Raw genomic sequence first — 18401 nt, 5'->3', positions numbered from 1 at the left:
TAATCGAGTATAGAACCTAGCGCTTTTGCTACTCGTGGACGTAGCCGCTGTTTCTCGATCCCCGGGGGGTAAACACTGACTCCCGTTCACGGAGTGGCGCGATTTTTAGTCGGGAAAAATTCAACGACGAACTACCAGAGTCGGTTGCTGGGTGCCGAGAACGTGGTACGTCTCTTCGGTCGAAGAATATTTAAGAATATTTAAGATGTTGGCCTTTGTCGGACAGAAGAGAAATCTTCCGTGGAGAATCGATGTAGTACTTCTTCTTCTCGCGAGGGAGGGAGGTTTGCGAACAACTTTTTGGATGAACTTAGACGAATGTACGATTTCTATTATTAGAAGTAGGAAAAGTATTAGTATATAATATATATGTTATACTTATTATTATATAAATTTATTATTTTTATATATTATATATAATATATATAAAATTTGGAAAACGATTTTGACTTTTAGATTTCTAAAATTGTTTTTCGTTTCAAGAGGTTGCTTTATGTTTTGAAGAACGTAGACGATGGATACACACCAACGTTAAAATACAGAGCACTGCGTTGAAACGAAAAGTAATTTTCAAAGTTTGAGAATCAGATTCGTTGATTTTTGAAATTCGATATCTCGGTCAGAGGAGCAAGTCGCGTCGTTGCTTCGATGGTAAAATAGACGAATAATAGGAAGTGTAGAATATATGTTGTTAATCGTGACATATTGTACTTGTTGTTATCCAATTGTTACCTATTTGTTCGTAGCGTGCATTACGGACTTTACAGTTCCGGAACTACGCACACTTGAAAATGTCTTCTCCCTATTATTGACCATCGAACGATACAAACACATAGAAAATAAGTAGTGCAAGAAAATAAAGCGCTACAAGTACCTAAATATTGCATTATCCCTCATAATACTCCAACGAAAAGAAGTATGATCGAATTAGTACGTGTACAAGTATACGCGTTAACTTCGTAGAAATTTCGTAATATTAAACGTCTTCATCGCGCGTGTGTGAAACAGGAATATAGAAAATAAGAACTACACGAATGTACAAACGACGAGAACTAGTTATAAGTAAACTTAACCTTAAAAATATTCATAGTTAGAATAAAGTTCTTAATTAATGGACGCGGTACGATGTTTTCATACTACTCTAAAACTGGCGATTAAATCGTTGAGCCGCCATCATCCACGGTCCGTTATTTTCAACAAAATTACCGATCGAACCTGAATTCAGTAACGCGCGCGAAAAAGGCAAACTAGAAATGAGAAATTCTGCGAGGGCTCTTTACGTGAGTATAATCAGACGCCAGTGACGGACATGTAAATTCACTCGAGGCAAAAGGAACGTGTGAACGAGCCCTCGTGAATTCTCCTCCCCTGTGCCCCTCCCGGCTAGAATCTGCCGCAGAATTTGCGCACGATCGTTACCGGAGAGGCATCCCCGAGGGAAATTTGCCGGAGTGCGTGCCGAATGTGGTCATGGCAAACGATTCAGTAATGTCTGCGCGAGAGGGCGAGCCTTTTTCTGCGAGAGAGCTGAAGACGACACCGGCGCGTTTTGTTCGAACACGCTTCGAGATTCTTCGGGAAATTTCCTTTCGTCGAAGACGAACAGACGATACCGTGCGTAATCGTCTCACTCGACCAGGAACGTTTCAAATATCATAATCGGTCTTCCAATCGAGATTACGTGAAAATTATAGCGAAAGGTTACCCGTACAATCGTGCCAAACCTCGAAACACACTCGCGAGTCGAAAGAAGTACTTTAAACGAGGTTTCTCAATTCTTGTACGTTTTATCTAGCGAGTTTTCAATAAACTCTAGACTCCTAAAACGAGGTTAGGTTTTATTAATAGAATTTTCAACATTCGAGTCTTGCTTCGTTTATTATTATACGCGTGTCTTTACGTTTGCACAATAACGATAGTTCGCGACGATGATAATCTTGGAAACATTCCCCGGAATTGAATCGAATTTTACTATGATTGTTCATCGTTTCCGAGTTTTTAGTATTTCTCCGGTATTGAATCACATTGTGGGTTATTTCATCGTAATGAATATTCGTTTACTGTGAAAACAAAAGCAACTTTGCGATAAACACGTGAATAGGCTTAATTTCTTTTCCCGAGTGTTTTCCAAATTTCCACGATTCTCGCCCTCTGGAGGAATCACGGTGAAACGGGGTAGGGGGGGCTCGACACCAATGGCGCGTGCAACACGCTCGCGAGTGCACGACACGTTCGTGCGCGGAACAGGAATCGGATCGGTGTTCGTTGCTCGGTGAACAGCAAAATGGCCCCCGACCCCGGTCGAAGCTCACACGCACGACGCCTCGGCGCGCACGCGATTCCGCAATGAGGCCGCGTGTGCGTGCGTGCGTGAGTGCGTGCGTGCGTGCGTGCGTGAGCACGCGGCCGCGTGGGTGCGTGCACGCAACACGCCGCGACGGAGACGCGGGACGAGCGTCGAAAAAACGCGACGCTCGACCGCGAATGTAACGCTCGGTTTTTTCTCCAATGAAAAACGCGTGTTGTTTCGTTCTCTTTGCAAGTATTTACTGTTGTTTCACACGAGGAAACGTTGTTACAGTGGAAACTGAACTGAGAACAAAATTGTTCAGTTTTTGTCCCGTGGAAGATCATTGCTTCTATTGTGATGCTTCGGTTGTTGTTTCGTGTGCAGGAATTTTTGTGTTGCTCGTTGTTGTGGGAAGAAAGATATTGTTAGTACGGTTGTTACAGTTTAGAAAGAATTATTGCAGCGAAACGAAGATCGAGGAATCAATCGTCGAGGTTCCTTTGGGGGAAAAAATTGTTTCTGTTGTAATACTTGGGTTGTTGTTTCGTGTGCAGGAATTTTGATGTGTTGTACGTTGTTGTAGGAAGAAAGATATTGTTAATCCGGTTGTTATAGTTTAGGAAGAATTGTTGCAGCGAAACGAAGATCGAGGAATCAATCGTCGAGGTTACTTTGGGGGAGAAAATTGTTTCTGTTGTAATACTTGGGTTGTTGTTTCGTGTGCAGGAATTTTGATGTGTTGTACGTTGTTGTAGGAAGAAAGATATTGTTAATCCGGTTGTTACAGTTTAGGAAGAATTGTTGCAGCGAAACGAAGATGGAGAAACCAATCGTCGAAGTTCCTTTGGGGGAGAAAATTGTTTCGGTGGTGATACTTGGGTTGTTGTGCAGTACTCTGTGTAATGTGTTGCTCGTTGTTATAGGAAAAAGATATTGCTGGTTGTTACAATTTAGGATCAATTGTTACAGCGAAACGAAGATTGAGAAACCAATTATCGAGGTGCCTTTGAGGGGAGAAAATTGTTTCTGTTGTGATACTTGGGTTGTTGTTCCGTATGCAATACTTTTTGTTGTATGATATTTGTTGCTATAAAGAGAAAAATATTGTTAGTTTAGTTGTTACTACCGAAGAACAATTATTGCAGCAAAACAAAGATCGAGAAATTAAGATTCTTTTGGAGAAAGAAAATTGTTTCTATTGTGATACTTGTGTTGTTGTTTCGTGCAGAATACTTTTTGTTGCACAGTGCTTGTTGTTGTAGGAAGAAAAGTATTGATAATCTGATTGTTACAACCAAAGAGAAATTACTGCAGGAAAACGAATCATGAAGGTTCCTTTGGGGGGAAGAAAATTGTTTCTATTGTAATACTTGGGTTGTTGTTTCCTGTACAATACTTGTTGCACAGTGCTTGTTGTTGTAGAAAGAAAAATATTGTTAGTCTGGTTGTTACAACCGAAGAGAAATCGATGAAACATGACAAAGATCCTGAAATGAATTAAGTTTCTTTTGGGGAAAGAAAATTGTTTCTGTTACGATAGCTTGGTTGTTTTTCTGGTTGTGCTGCAGCAAAAAGAATCATTAAAGAAGAACGGAAAACGAAACAACGGCATTGGTAACTTGAACACGTATTGCCAAGGTGTTGAAGAATTAATGTTGCTGCGTTGTCCTTTCTATAACCTTATCTGTTATTTTATACAACGTGACGATTGCACGAGAGTCGTAAGAAGAGTCAGTTGTTTCTTTTTGCATAGTTTCTAGCGTTGTAAGTTACTTCCTCGCTATTATACTTATTCTTACAACAAAGAAGAAGTACTACTTAGACACATCGTAACAATTTCCACTTGATAAAGTCACATTGCAACATTCTTCTCCTTCCATTGTTTCACTCCAAAGTAAATTAAATCTGTACCTCCACCCTTAAAAAAAATTCCTCCCATTAGTATTTCAAAGCCTCATTGTTTCAACCAATTTCAGTAACCATTTCCAACAATATATTTTTGTTATCGCAGCGAGTAAACCACAAAGGCAACAAATAACAAAAGACAAAGATTAAGTCCTTGAACTTTTTTAAAATTATTCCAAAAAATATAGCACCGTTTCATCGAATAGCTTAGTGTCCTTTCCCTGAATGATCTTCCGTTTGAACGAAGAAACCGTCGAAGCGAAACAATTACTATATTTCCGATCTGCTATCGCGTTGTTTTCAACGGTCATAACTCGGTTCACGTTCGAATCAATTTCCATCACGGCGTCACGCTCGGAAAAAAAGGAAAAATCAGCCCCGGTGCCGGCGGGCGTAAAAAGCTCGGTAATGGAATACTAAGCGACATGTCAGTGGCGATACATCCAACAGCGAACGCAACCGGCGTAACTACAGGTGCGCAGCTAGCACGCTAAACAAATCACGAGAGAATCGAGAGTCGACGGTCCGAGAGCGAACGTGAGCGTGCAATTTCCCACGTACAGATGAGCGAGCGGCCGCGCCGGACACTGGATAATTAAAGCTGCGAGGCACGTTTTGATCGAGTTTCACCCGATTCGTTCGCCCGCGCTGATTGTTTTCCGTTTCAATTTTCGGGAAATTGAAAAAAAGAATTTCACCCGGCGAGCCGGTGTCTAGAAAATGAACGTTGAAAATCATTTTCCGAGGACACGCCGAACGAAAAGTACCACGACGGTTTCGTGATGTACGTGGAGCATTTTTTGGTATTTTTTTTTGTTTATCTCCGATCGTGGAACAAAGAAGGTAAAAATAGTTTTCCGCGAAACGATTTCGATCGATCGAACTTCTAGACTTCGTTTAATAATTTTAGATTTACTATCGGCCGGTTTTTCGAATTTCAGAATGTAACTATCGATGGTTCGTGAGTTAATTGAAAAATGGTTGGGTATTTGAGTTTCCAATCGTGGAACAAAGAAGGTGGAAATATCTTTTCGCGAAACGATTTCGATCGATCGAACTTCTAGATTTCGTTTAATAATTTTAGATTTACTATCGGCCGCTTTTTCAAATTTTAGAATGTACCGATCGATGGTTCGCGATTTAATTGAAAAATGGTTGGGTATTTGAGTTTCTAATCGTGGAACAAAGAAGGTGGAAATATCTTTTCGCGAAACGATTTCGATCGATCGAACTTCTAGATTTCGTTTAATAATTTTAGACTTACTATCGGCCGCTTTTTCAAATTTTAGAATGTAACGATCGATGGTTCGCGATTTAATTGAAAAATGGTTGGGTATTTGAGTTTCTAATCGTGGAACAAAGAAGGTGGAAATATCTTTTCGCGAAACGATTTCGATCGATTGAACTTCTAGACTTTGTTTAATAATTCTAGACTTATAATCGGCCATTTTCTAAAATCTCAGAGTACGAAGATGATCTATGGTTCTCGGTTTAATGAAAAATGGTCGAGTATTTTAATTTCCAATCGTGGAACAAAGAAGGTGGAAATATCTTTTCGCGAAACGAATTCGATCGGTTAGACTTCTATTGTAGATTCAAGTTCGTAATTCTAAATTTACAATCAGCCACTTGTGCAAATTTCAGAGCGCAAAGACGATCGATAGTCCTCGATTTAAAACGGTGGAAAATTGAAAATTTTTAAATACAGAATTCATCGAGTTACTACCAATTATACGATCACCGTGGGACTTCATCCAGAGGCTTCTATCTCGTGTTTGAAATTTTTAATTACCAATTATTAACTCCAAATTACTCGAATTGCTCGAAAACATCGATATAAATTCAAAACGAATAGAGTGCACCCCATTGGTCCGAGTCGTCAATCTCTGACCCCAACACGAGCTACCACTACTCAGTTCCCGAACTCTAGCATTCGAAAGCTCCAATGAAGTTTGGTATTTCTCTAAAAAATTTATAATTCCATCATGGATCGATCGCGAGGTCAAAATATAAGATTGGAATCAAAATTGAGCCACATCCGAGGCCCCGAAGAGGCCAAAGGCAGCCGCCTAGGACCTGCCAACGGCGAACGATAAAGGCTGCGAGATTGCATTCCAGTATTTCCAGTATTTCAGGTATCCATTGATGTCCTGCCGCGAGACTATCGACTGGACCGCTTCGTTAGCGGCGGACCATAAGCTGGACAACGAGACCAACTCGAAAAATCCAAGGACGACTAACGAGGAAGTCCAAGATATCGACGTCAGGCGTCGAGTGGCGGTTGGGTTGTGCTTTTGTCGAAGCACTCGAAACGAGGAGTCGGTGGATCTTCTTTATGCGACGAGTCGCTCGATCCGGCCGAAAGGACGAATACCAGCTCGCTTTTGGGCGGCGCGGATTAAACGGGATCAAGTATTCTTGATAAAGGTGGCTCGAGTGCCGCCGAGAACGACTAAATTGAGGGAAGAACTCCTCGTACACTGGGAAAACTCGTGTTTGTTGCCGTTTGCTTCAATTGGAAATCAGTTTCGGTCTCCACGTCCACGTTACAGGACCGAATTTAAACCTTTACGTACGGTGCTCTCTCGCCGGATGAAACTGGTACACGTGTTTCATAGCGAAAGTAAAGAGAAAACGTAGCTCTTTGGTACGTCGCTCTTTTGTCTCACCGTTCCGGGTATCTTTACATTTTATCGATATTTTCATTTCTGGAGAAACTAGACTACATTGAGCGACGATTCAGAGTAAGCCTCTCGAGCTCGAAGGGTTAAACTGACGAATTTAAGGCTCATTGCGAGGTTTAACGTTAAAGAGTTTGATTCAGAAGGCAGTTACAATGGCAGTTCGATCGACAAAAATATTTTGAGTGAACGTGGTCCATGGTTAAGATATTGGGAACAGTCTAGATAGTTTGATCTAAAAGTCAATGAAGTGATAGTTTAACCGGTAAAAAACTTTTGTGAAAATATGATTCGTTATTAGATGTTGAAGTTAGTCTAGAGAGTTTAATCTAGATGTTAATTGCAATGATAGTTTAATAGACAAAAAAGTTTTGAGAGAACGTGGTCCATGGTTAGATATTAGGAACAGTCTAGATAGTTTGATCTGAAAGTCAATTGAATGATAGTTTAATCGGTTGAAAACTTTTGTGGAAACATGGTTTGGATAGTCTAGATAGTTTGATCTAGATGTCAATTACAATGATAGTTTAATAGACAAAAAGATTTTGAGAGAACGTGGCCATGGTTAGATATTGGGAACAGTCTAGATAGTTTGATCTAAAAGTCAGTTGAATGATAGTTTAATCAGCGAAAAACTTTTGTGAAAACATGGTTTGTGATTAGATGTTGAGGATAGTCTACATAGTTTGATCTAGATGTCAATTGCAATGATAATTTAATCGACAAAATATGTTGAGAAAGAGTGATCCACGATTAGATGTTAAGGTCAATCTATATCCAGAAGTAAATTTCAATGAGAGTTCAATCGCCGAAAGAATTTAACAAAGACACGGTTCACGGTTACATACTGGGTATATTCCTCTTCCAAAAGAAGAGCTACGTCACCTTAGAAACACGAATCGAATAATTTTCCACGATTATCTCCGTATCGCCTACACGGTCGATTTGATCGAAGACGAATTCTAAACAAAGCTAACTCGACTTTCGAACAAGAACCGATTAAGGAAGATTGAAAAACCTCTGTACAATGGAGCTAATTAGCGACAAGTATTTTCCCAAGTGCACGAAAGCTCCACGAACGAATGTTCAAGGGACCACGGTCCCTGAGGACAAAGAGAGGAACTGGAACGCTTTCGTCCCGTTTTCGACGATGGTCCGACCAAATCCAGATCCATTAACCCCGAAAGCACTGTTAGTCGACCGGGACGGTTCACTTCCAGCGAGATTCCCACGCACGTTGCTTCTCGAAAAGGTAAATTCGGGTCTCCTTTAAACGGGAGCAACAAGCCCCGTGGTTCACCGTTTTCCCGCTGTTTGCTGACCTCGTGGTCCTTTAGCCAGTATTTGCTCGTGTGCCAGGGGGCTCGAGACGCACTCGAGGAAGCCGTCTCGAAGGCCTCGAGACGTCGAGTGTCTCATTTTTGTTTGCCGCCTCGGGATTTTCCCGACAAAGGGCCCGGTGCGGCTAGCCCCGCGCGGGGATTAGAGATCTATCCGCTCTCTCGAGCGGACCGAGTGCTGCTTGCGCTAATTTCGCTGCTTTCCTTCAACTTGCCTGCCTACCGTGGCTCCAGGCGGAGGAAATTAGGGTGAGACGAGAAGTTAAGTCGAGATCCCGGTCGCTGGGACACGGGGACTGTTTTTCTTGGGACTTTTCGTTCCGACCAAGGTGTATCGCAAGTGTCCCGACGAACAATAGACACTGCTATTGTCAGGGGATGGATTGATGTTCGAAGAATGGTTGACGTTAGGTTTGGAGGCAATTTACCAACTATTAACTTCTGTCCCCTTTACCACAGAATCGATGAATACTATATTTAAACTGGACGTCCATGGAACATCCACTGAACGTTTAAGATTACTTGGATGGGGTGTATATCCGGGGTTGTATAAAGTGTAGGGGGATTTTATACAGAGAAAGTAAATAAAAAATAGAGAATAGTATTTTCTGAGACGACGAGCTTCGTTTTCGAGAAAATCGATTTATCTATTAGTGTGATCGATTTACTTATTAAGAGCAATGTTGAATGGGATAAAATGTGAACTTTGTAAATGTTTGATTTTATTCTTAAGTTAATATGTATAGTTTTATATTAATCGAGTATTTAATTTTCTCGAAAGAAAGTTTACAATAGTGGTTAATTTTTAAGTTTTTTAAGTTAATATTTAGAATCGATATGAATGATTAATATTTCTACTTTCAATGTCGCGTATGGTTCTCGGTGATATTTAAATTCAACTCGGTGTATTGCCCCAAATATCTGAACACAAGGTGTGGGATAATTTCAGCCAAACGACCCTTTTCGGTTCGAAGGGTTCAATTTCGTTACAAATTTACGATTTCTTGACTATACTGATACACACTAGACACTTTAAGTTATCATTCGACACAAAGAAATGAACAAATGTGTAACCTGTTCAAATTTTGTATCTCTCGCTCAAGTAGACAGAATTATCTCGCTTTCCCCTAATTCGTATCCTCGATAACTTTACTCGGGACAATTCACGATGGCGAATAATGAATCAAAAGACACTTCGAGCCATTGATACAAAAAAACTACCAAAAAAAAAAGTCTATAACAATGTCCAACTGGTTCAAAGTTTATAATATTTCTCGCTGAGGTGAACAGAATCTTTTTCACCTAATTCGTATCCTCGATAACCCGACTTGGGACAATTCACGGTAGATAACACCCCGAATAATGAATCCAAAGACACATCCAACAATCGTTTATCACAAAAGAAAAGTAAAGAATGTATAATTTATTCAAATTTTATAATTTTGTCCAGAATCTCTATCATCCAATTCCGTATCCTCGCTAACCGAATTCGATACAATTCACAGTGGCGAACAACGTGAACAATGAATCAAAAGACACTTCGAACCATTGATACAAAAAAAACTACCAAAAAAAAGTCTATAACAATGTCCAACCGGTTCAAAGTTTATAATATTTCTCGCTCGGGTGGACAGAATCTCTTTCACCTAATTCGTATCCTCGATAACCCGACTCGGGACAATTCACGGTGGATAACGCGGCGAACTATGAATCAAAATTCGCGTAAAAAATATTCCAAGCGCACCGGTTCAAGTACAAAAGGCAGGCAGCCGGTACAAAAACCGCTCCCGATGAATCAACCTATCCGACCCTAACGCAAGAACCGATCCAGCCGACGAACGCATCAATCCTGACCATCGCGTCATCCGCTCCACATCCCCGCGACCAAAAGTGCCCCATAGAATCCCTTCGAAATCCCTGCCCGAGATCTTCCAGGAATCTGGAAAGGGTTGAGCCGGCTGGACGATGCTGATCGGTCTTCGTACGAAGGGTTGTCGTTCGTCTAGAAGGGGTATTTTCTGGGCTCGTGCACAAACTGGAATCTCTCTTTCTCTCTCTCTCTCTGTCAGAAGCTTGGCTACGTAGGTGAACCGTGGCTAACGTCCGCGGTTACCTTTCGACCGTTCGGTCTCTTCAACCCCCATCCGGGGGCCCGACGGGCGAAGAAAAGGGGGGACGGTGGCGCACCGCGCGATATACGCGGCCAACGAGAAGAACAAGAAGAAGAGGACGAATAAGAAGAAGAAGAAGAAGGAGAAGAAGAAGAAGAAGAAGAAGAAGAGGAAGAAAAAGGCTGGTCGTAACAAAGGTCGGGCTGTGCCCAGCCATTGACATCGCTCCGGGGCCCGAGTTGCTCGGGAGGACTAGATTTCACGAGCCAGCGATGCAGGATCCTTCAAAGGACGCCGACACGGACTGCCGCAAAAAGGATTCGCAAAAAAGGAGAACGGAGGGGGGCCGGTGGTTGAGGAGGGGGCAGAGGTGGGGGGGTAGTGGCTGCTGAAAGAGCCCAGGCTTCTTTGCTCGACGCTGGCTTCCGCAGGGCCCCTCTTCTTCTCAGAGAAAAGGTGAGACGGGAGGCTAATAGAGCCCTGGCGGGGGACCACGGACTGGGACCAGGAGTGGGGGGACGCAACTACTTGACGGCGAAATCCATCGCGATAACTTAATCCCCGGATTACGGCCCGGGTCCCGAGAATCCTCGCGGAAATCCGATCGCGGCCGTATGCGTTCCTCCTACGTTGGAATCCTTCTGTTTCTCGCAGCATCTCGCGGAGGAAACGCGCGAACCTTGCTCCGTTTCCGGCCCATTCGCCCGGGCCCCCTCCGGACCGGGCCGCGGATGTGGCAGACTTCCGGGACGAGTGTACACGGTGAGACCCTCGGAATTATCGACTCGAACGACTTTGCGATCGCGAACCGTTCGATCGGACCCGATTCGAACGAACGCGCGTACGACGAAACGATTGGACGATCGTTGGTAGTTTTGTTCTCGCGGGGTAATTTTTGTAGCTTTGGCACGAGGACCAGTGAATTTTACGGCGGATTACGTGTGTAGCTTTGTTTTGACGCTATTGTCTACGTTGCATTCGGTGGGGTATGTTTTCGCAAGGGTTGCTTCTATCGTTTTGGTTATGTTCAAATGGAGGAATTTGTGGGAGGATTGTAGTACCTGATATAATGAATTTTTTTATGGTGTCTTTCGGGGATTGGAATTGAGCTTGGTGTAATTATCGTGTTTTCTGTCGATAGAAAAAAATTAATGGAATTCTTTTCATAGGGTTGTTTTTAGTGTTTTAGACAAATTCAAATTGTGAATTTTATAGTAAGATTGTACGACGCAATGTACTGAATTTTCTTATGGTGTTAAGGTGTCTTTTGGGGATTAAAATTGATCTTGGTGCAATTATTGTGTTTTCTGTCGATAAAAAGAGATAAATGGAATTCTTTTGGAAGGGTTGTTTTTAGTATTTTAGACAAATTCAAATTGTGAATTTTATAGTAGGATTTTACCACGCAATATAATAAATGTTCTTATGGTGTCTTTTGGGGATTAAAATTGAACTTGGCACAATTCGATAGAAAGAAATAAATGGAATTCTTTTCGCAGGGTTATTTTTAATGTTTTAGACAAATTCAAATTGTGAATTTTATAGTAGGATTTTACCACGCAATATAATAAATTTTCTTATGGTGTCTTTTGGAGATTAAAATTGAGCTTGGCACAATTCGATAGAAAGAAATAAATGGAATTCTTTTCGCAGGGTTATTTTTAGTGTTTTAGACAAATCCAAATTGTGAATTTATAATAATATTGTACTACCTAATGTCCTGAATCTATTCACTTTGTATTTTTGAGATCAACATTTATCTTGGTTCAATTATCGTACCTTCGGTGAGGGGCATATTAGATAGGTGTCAAATAAGGAAAAAAACAAATAATAATGCTTCTAACAGGATTATCTTTGTTTGTTTCGGTCACGTCCAAATTATAAATTTTACAGTAGGATCGTAGCACGCGACGTCCTGAATCTACTCACCGTGTCTTTTCGAGCTCAAACTTCATCCTGGTGCAATTATCGTGTCTTCAACGAGAGATGTGTCAATAGGTATCAAATCGCACACAATAAATGAATACTCTTAACAAAATAATCTCTCTACTCTTCCAATCAAACAGACGCGTAAATATTCTACTAAACATTACACTAAATCCAAGTTACGCAATATGCTCGTGATCGAGCTCCTTACTATTCCCGAAATTATCGCGTTACCTTTACCAACAAACAAACGAAATAAAACTTGCGCGCAGGTCGGGTGTTTCGTTATACTTTACACATTCATACTTCTTTCCATCTTTGAAAATGATCTATACGTTAATTAATCCGAAAGAAATCTCGCCAATTTTGAAGAATCTCGAACCCCGGATCACCCCAGTGCCTCGTACGAGATTCTAATAAAAAATCGTTAACGCATCTCCCTTCTGGTCGTTCGTAAAATTACTGGCATCAAAGCGAGCAGCCAGCTTGTTTCTTGCCCCCTGGTGGCCCCCTCCCCCCTCACCCGATACGAAAATCGCTGCAACGTCAGACCCTACCGCGGGCCGAAAGATTGCAGCACCGAAATTGCTTGGAATTCGCGAGATTATCGTCGATCGTGGATCGTTCTGTGTTCGTCATCGTCGCGGACAGAGTGCCCCGTGTGCACGCGGCCTAACGAGCTTTTAATCGGGCGATCGTTAGGTCGTTAGCCGGGCAAAGTTAGGCGATTAATTGCGAGACTCGGAGCTCCGACTTAGTGGCTAGTAAGTAAGTAATTGTTTGGTTGGCGGTACGTACAATACTTACAAAGTCGTGCTTGTCGCTGATGTTGTTCGTGAGTTTGAGTTTGTGGAAGCTCACGACCTTCTGCATCCACTGCTCGCCGGTGCTAGGCGAGTCCGGATGGATGTACATCCTCTTCGGCATTTCCGGGTCGGCCTTCCCCGCCACCATCCACCTGCTGCTCGACAAACACATCGACGAGGGTCAGAAACGGTCGGGATATGCGAATACGCGGATAATTCGTTTACGAGAACCGTCTCGTGCGGAACGCGTAACGATATAGCACCGAAGCGTATCTTTGAACGCCTATGGGCGTTGCACGCACGTGACGAGCGGTTGTATGGAACGCACCGGATTAGGTCGATTAAACAATACAGAAATTCATTTTATTAAAGAGGAGGGTAAAAGGAAACTGTCTCGACTCTTTAAACTACTTGCTTTCTTCTTTAAATATTTATTGTCAATCGAGTCGGTCGATCAAAAATCGGAGACTTTAACGCTAGAACTACCGATTACTATTTGTATCGAACTATATAAGTATCTTCGATGTTAGAAGAGGAAAAGGCAAATTAATATGCAAGTACCATTAGCTGTCTATTTTGATAATTACCCATGAATATTTCGGGCAAAGACAGTTAATAATCGAGTAACCTTAAAAAGAAGTTTGAAACCACAATCACGTGGACTCGAAACTAGATTTACTTGTGTCTCGTATAGTGATCGTTAATTCTTCCTCTAGCTATATTTCCAACTAATGCTAACGTCACCTAACATTTTCTCTTTATTAACGCGTAATTACAAACACACGTGTCAAAATTTCTTGCCTTCGTGAATCGTTAATCGAAACTCAACAACTCGATACAAGTTTTTAAAACGATCTCGAATATTACGTTCGCAAAAGCATCGATACAGGGACATTTGGCGCAAAACTACCCAGACTCCAATTTCCACGCAAACGTTCTCGATGATCCTACCGTAAAAATGTCCATTCTCGATTAGGCGTGCCCAGGAGAACGCCAGCCGCAGAATAGCTAGGTAACCGACGAAAGAGAAATCGCTATCGGTGGTCGAGAGGATCGCGGAATCACCGTGGCCGGTTTCGAGCTATCACGAGGAGGAAACGAAGCCGAGGTGTCGAGGTTGAAGTTTCTCGTCGGTTTCACGACCGCCCGATTCCTCTAAGCACCGGCTACCGCGATTGTTGTCTTTTAAGGGAGGCGTGTCTAACCGTTCGTAGTCCGATCGTCGCAGGTGGGTCAAACGACCGAAGGAAGAAGAACTCGTTCGACGAGTTCCAAAGTGGCTGCGGTCGCCGGCGTGATGTAATCGTTCATTGTGGTCTTCGCGTTTCGATTGGCCGCTTCGACGGTTCCAACTGCGCCTTTTCGCGCGCATTTTCCCAAGAAATTTCTGACCGGGTCTACCCCGACCCCCGACTATGAATCTCCAGGGTATTCGAAAGTTGACGCGTTCCGGGCCGATTTTCGAGCACTTCCTGTTCGGACCGCGTGGACGAATATGCATCACACTATTGGGATCAATAGGTTTGCTTTTGACTAAATATTTTATAGTTTACGGTATTTATAATTGTGAAAAAAATGGAATTGGTAAGAGAAGGGTGTAGAGATTGAGATGCATTGGACAACGAGGGAATAAATTCAATTTTTGACGTACTATGGTGAACTTTGTAAATGGCTTGAAGGGAAAAAATGTTAAGCTCTGCACTATTGTGATCAATAGGTTTGTTTCTGACTAAATATTGTATAGTTTACAATAGTTATAATTGTGGAAAAAATGTAATTAGATAGAGAAAGGTGTAGAGTTTGAGATGCATTGGACAACGAGGCAATAAATTCAATTTTTGACGTTATATATTTGTTTATAGTCACGAAGATGTACTATGGTGAACTTTGTAAATGGCTTGAAAGGAAAAACTTTACACCCCATAATATTGTAATTAATAGTTTTGCTTCTGACTAAATATTGTATAGTTTACAATATTTATAATTGTGAAGAAAATGTAATTGGCAAGAGAAGGGTGTATAGAGTTCAAGATGCATTGGACAATAAAATAAGAAATCTAATTTTTAACGTTAGATATTTGCTTGCAGTCACAAAGGTATATTATGATGAAATTTGCAAATGACTTGAACGGAAAATTCGCGGCTTAGAACGTGTTAAAAATGATCCTTTGCAAGAGAAATAAACTCATAAATTATCAGTTTTATGCATAGCAAACGTCTTTAAATATCGACTCGATCGACTCAACGTACTCACTAAATCTCTAAATCTGCCCTTCTCTAAAATGAACTCAGACTGTAAAGTGTATCTAGTATCTTCGCGAGTAAGTTTCAATTTGCGATGAATTTTCCCAATAAATTTTCTTCGACTCCCGAGTTCGAATCTTCAGAGTATTTTAGAGTTAAAAATGATTCTTCGGGAGAGAAATAAGCTCCAAAGTATCACTTTTATCCATAGTGAACGACTTTAAATACTAACTCGATTAACTCAACATCCGTACTGAATCATCAACTTTGCCTCTCTCCCAAAATGAACTCAAACTCTGAAAGATTATCCACATTTTTACGAGAAAAATTCAATTGAATTTTCTTCGGTTTCAAATAGAAATCTGCAGGATATTCTTGAGTTAAAAATGTTTCTTTTGAAAAAAAAATATGTACTTCAAAGTATAATTTTTTCTATCCACGGTAAATAACTGTAAATACTCGATTCGATCGACTCAAGATCTTCGTCGAATTTCCAAATCCTCTTCCTCGATTAAATTCAGACTCTCAGCTGTTACTACCCCTTTCTCAAACTGAACCCTTTTATTCTGGCAAAAATTCCCAACAAATCGAACTCTTCTTTCCGGTACCCCGCTTTGTAGACACTAACCAAAGCGTGAACTGGATATTCGAGGGTTTGAATGGGTCTTCGAGATCCACTTCCACAGAAGAGAAACGTACAACAAAGTATCGCCTTTTCTATCCACTCTAAACAGTTTTGAATACTTGATTCGATTAACTGAACGTTCTTACTAAATCTCTAAGTCTGTCTCCACCGCCATGTTAGCTCAAGCTCTTGAGTGCTTCTACCCTGACCCCAAATAGAAGCTTTTCGTGTTCACAAAAATCTTCAACGAATCGAACTCTTCCTCTCGGTGTAGACCCAACTCTATAGACGGTAACTAAAGCTTAAAGCGGTCAACAGAGTGTACAGTAGAGATTATTTACATACTCGAGTACGATTATTTGCATGTGTAATATAGCTGTCACAAAGATACAGGATTCTCGAATCATTAAGCATGTCTCTTCGTTTCCACTCGAATAAACGAAGTTTAACATTAACCACTTCGCAACCACCGACGAGGAACTTTGCGATACAATATCGTATTTATTAAAGCGAGAGTTGTAATTTAAACAAAAAAAATCAATTCGCGAAACGTCGCGGGGAATATTAAACGAGAGGTATGTTTATTTTAGAAACAATTTTATTTTTTAGACGGTACAATTTGAAGCATGGGACAACACGTACAGGATCGTCACAATTTTTACGATAATGATTGATTTCTTAATGCAAATCGTTTTTTTTTATATTATGTTCAACGACATTTGGCTGTGAACATAGAAAACTAAACCTACGAAATACCTCGTCGTATGAACGATATTGCATTACAAAGTAAGTCGCTCTTTTTGATTAGAAATTTTTCTAAAATCTCTAATTTTAAACAAAGGAACATTTTATTATTCGAATATCTTATACGTTTCCTTTTCGAATAGAAGACTTTACTGTATCGCCCATCACGAACCCTCTATAATAGTTGCAAAGTGGTTAAGTAGCTCTCTCTCTCTAAAATTTTACTAAAATCTCTAACTTTAAACGAAAGAACGATTGTTTTATTATTCCAACACTTTCTATATTTTCCTCCTCGAATACGAGACTCTACTCTACCACCCATCACGAACCCTCTATAATAGTTGCAAAGTGGTTAAGTAGCTCTCTCTCCCTAAAATTTTACTAAAATCTCTAACTTTAAACAAAAGAACAATTGTTTTATTATTCCAACACTTTCTATGTTTTCCTCTTCGAATAAGAGACTCTACTACACCACCCATCACGAACCCTCTATAACAGTTGCAAAGTGGTTAAGTCGCTCTCTCCCTAAAATTTTACTAAAATCTCTAACTTTAAACAAAAGAACAATTGTTTTATTATTCCAACACTTTCTATATTTTCCTCCTCGAATACGAGACTCTACTCTACCACCCATCACGAACCCTCTATAATAGTTGCAAAGTGGTTAAGTCGCTCTCTCTCTAAAATTTTGCTAAACTCTAACTCTAAACAAAAGAACGATTGTTTTACCATTCGAACACCTTATAAGTATCCCTGTTCGGATACGAGAGGAATACCATTGTACCGTATATCACGAAACCCGGTTCGCAAGGTTCATCAACGTACCCTGGCCTCTCTAACCCGGTTATAGTCGCTCGAAAGGCGGGAAACACGAGTCTGGTGAGCGATTTCGCGTGTGCAAAAAGCACTGAGAAACTGAATCGGTCGTGGCGCAGGATCCCATTTCGTTTATTCACGTGGGAATCCGCTCGCGGAACGCCATTTACGCAGCGGCCCGGCCAAGAAGCCCGTTCGCCGACACGTTTCCTCGGATTCCGCCGCTTTGTTCCGTAGTCGGTGGATTTTCCCCGACAGCTTTCCCGGGAGGGCAATTATGCCCCGTTTAACACCCTCGCGACGCGCTGAAACGCGGAACCGTATCCGGAAGAACGTTAAACGGGCCTGACTGTCGGCCGATGCGCCTCGTGAGAACGTTGAAGAATCCTCCGAGATTTTCCGGGAAAGGTTAATGGCGAGCTAAACGACCAACAGAGCACCGAATGCGCAGCTACAGTCCCGTAATTAGAAGACACCGAATTCCAAGGAAATTGTTCCTAACGATGAAAAAGTTTGCGAAAACAAACTACCGTGGGTACCAACATGGACGGCGCGATTCGATTGTTGAGTTTTTTTATTTCCACGTATCGCGAGAAAGGAAAGTATCGCGAGCGAGAAATGTTTCGAGGCAAATTTTTCTATTGCAAAATCTATCTATCGTAAATACGCGTTTTGAATCTTTAAATGGGGATCTATTTTTGTAGTGTGGGTACCAACATGGACGACGCGTTTCGATTGTTGATTTTTTACTTTTAGGTATCACGAGGAAGGAAAGTATCGCGATCGAGAAATGTTTCGAGGCAAATTTTTCTATTGCAAAATCTATCTATCGTAAATACGCGTTTTGAATTTTTAAATGGGGATCCATTTTTGTTGCGTGGGTACCAACGTGGACGGTGCGATTCGATTGTTG

General features: G+C 41.3%; 1 protein-coding gene across 3 annotated transcripts in view; it reads right to left on the bottom strand.

Moving 5' to 3' along the window:
* Window positions 1-18401, bottom strand: part of Bi (T-box transcription factor bifid) — a 179462-nt gene that overhangs the window by 89242 nt on the left and 71819 nt on the right. For 2 of the 3 annotated variants that reach the window (XM_076316890.1, XM_076316897.1), the window contains exon 4: window positions 13052-13214. In XM_076316890.1, coding sequence (XP_076173005.1) covers window positions 13052-13214 — 163 coding nt within the window. The remainder of the gene's footprint in view (window positions 1-13051; window positions 13215-18401) is intronic. The other variant, XM_076316905.1, reaches the window with a different exon arrangement.

This window comes from Ptiloglossa arizonensis, chromosome 1, assembly GCF_051014685.1.
Source record: "Ptiloglossa arizonensis isolate GNS036 chromosome 1, iyPtiAriz1_principal, whole genome shotgun sequence".
Taxonomy (NCBI): domain Eukaryota; kingdom Metazoa; phylum Arthropoda; class Insecta; order Hymenoptera; family Colletidae; genus Ptiloglossa; species Ptiloglossa arizonensis.
This window is presented reverse-complemented; position numbering and strand designations above follow the sequence as displayed.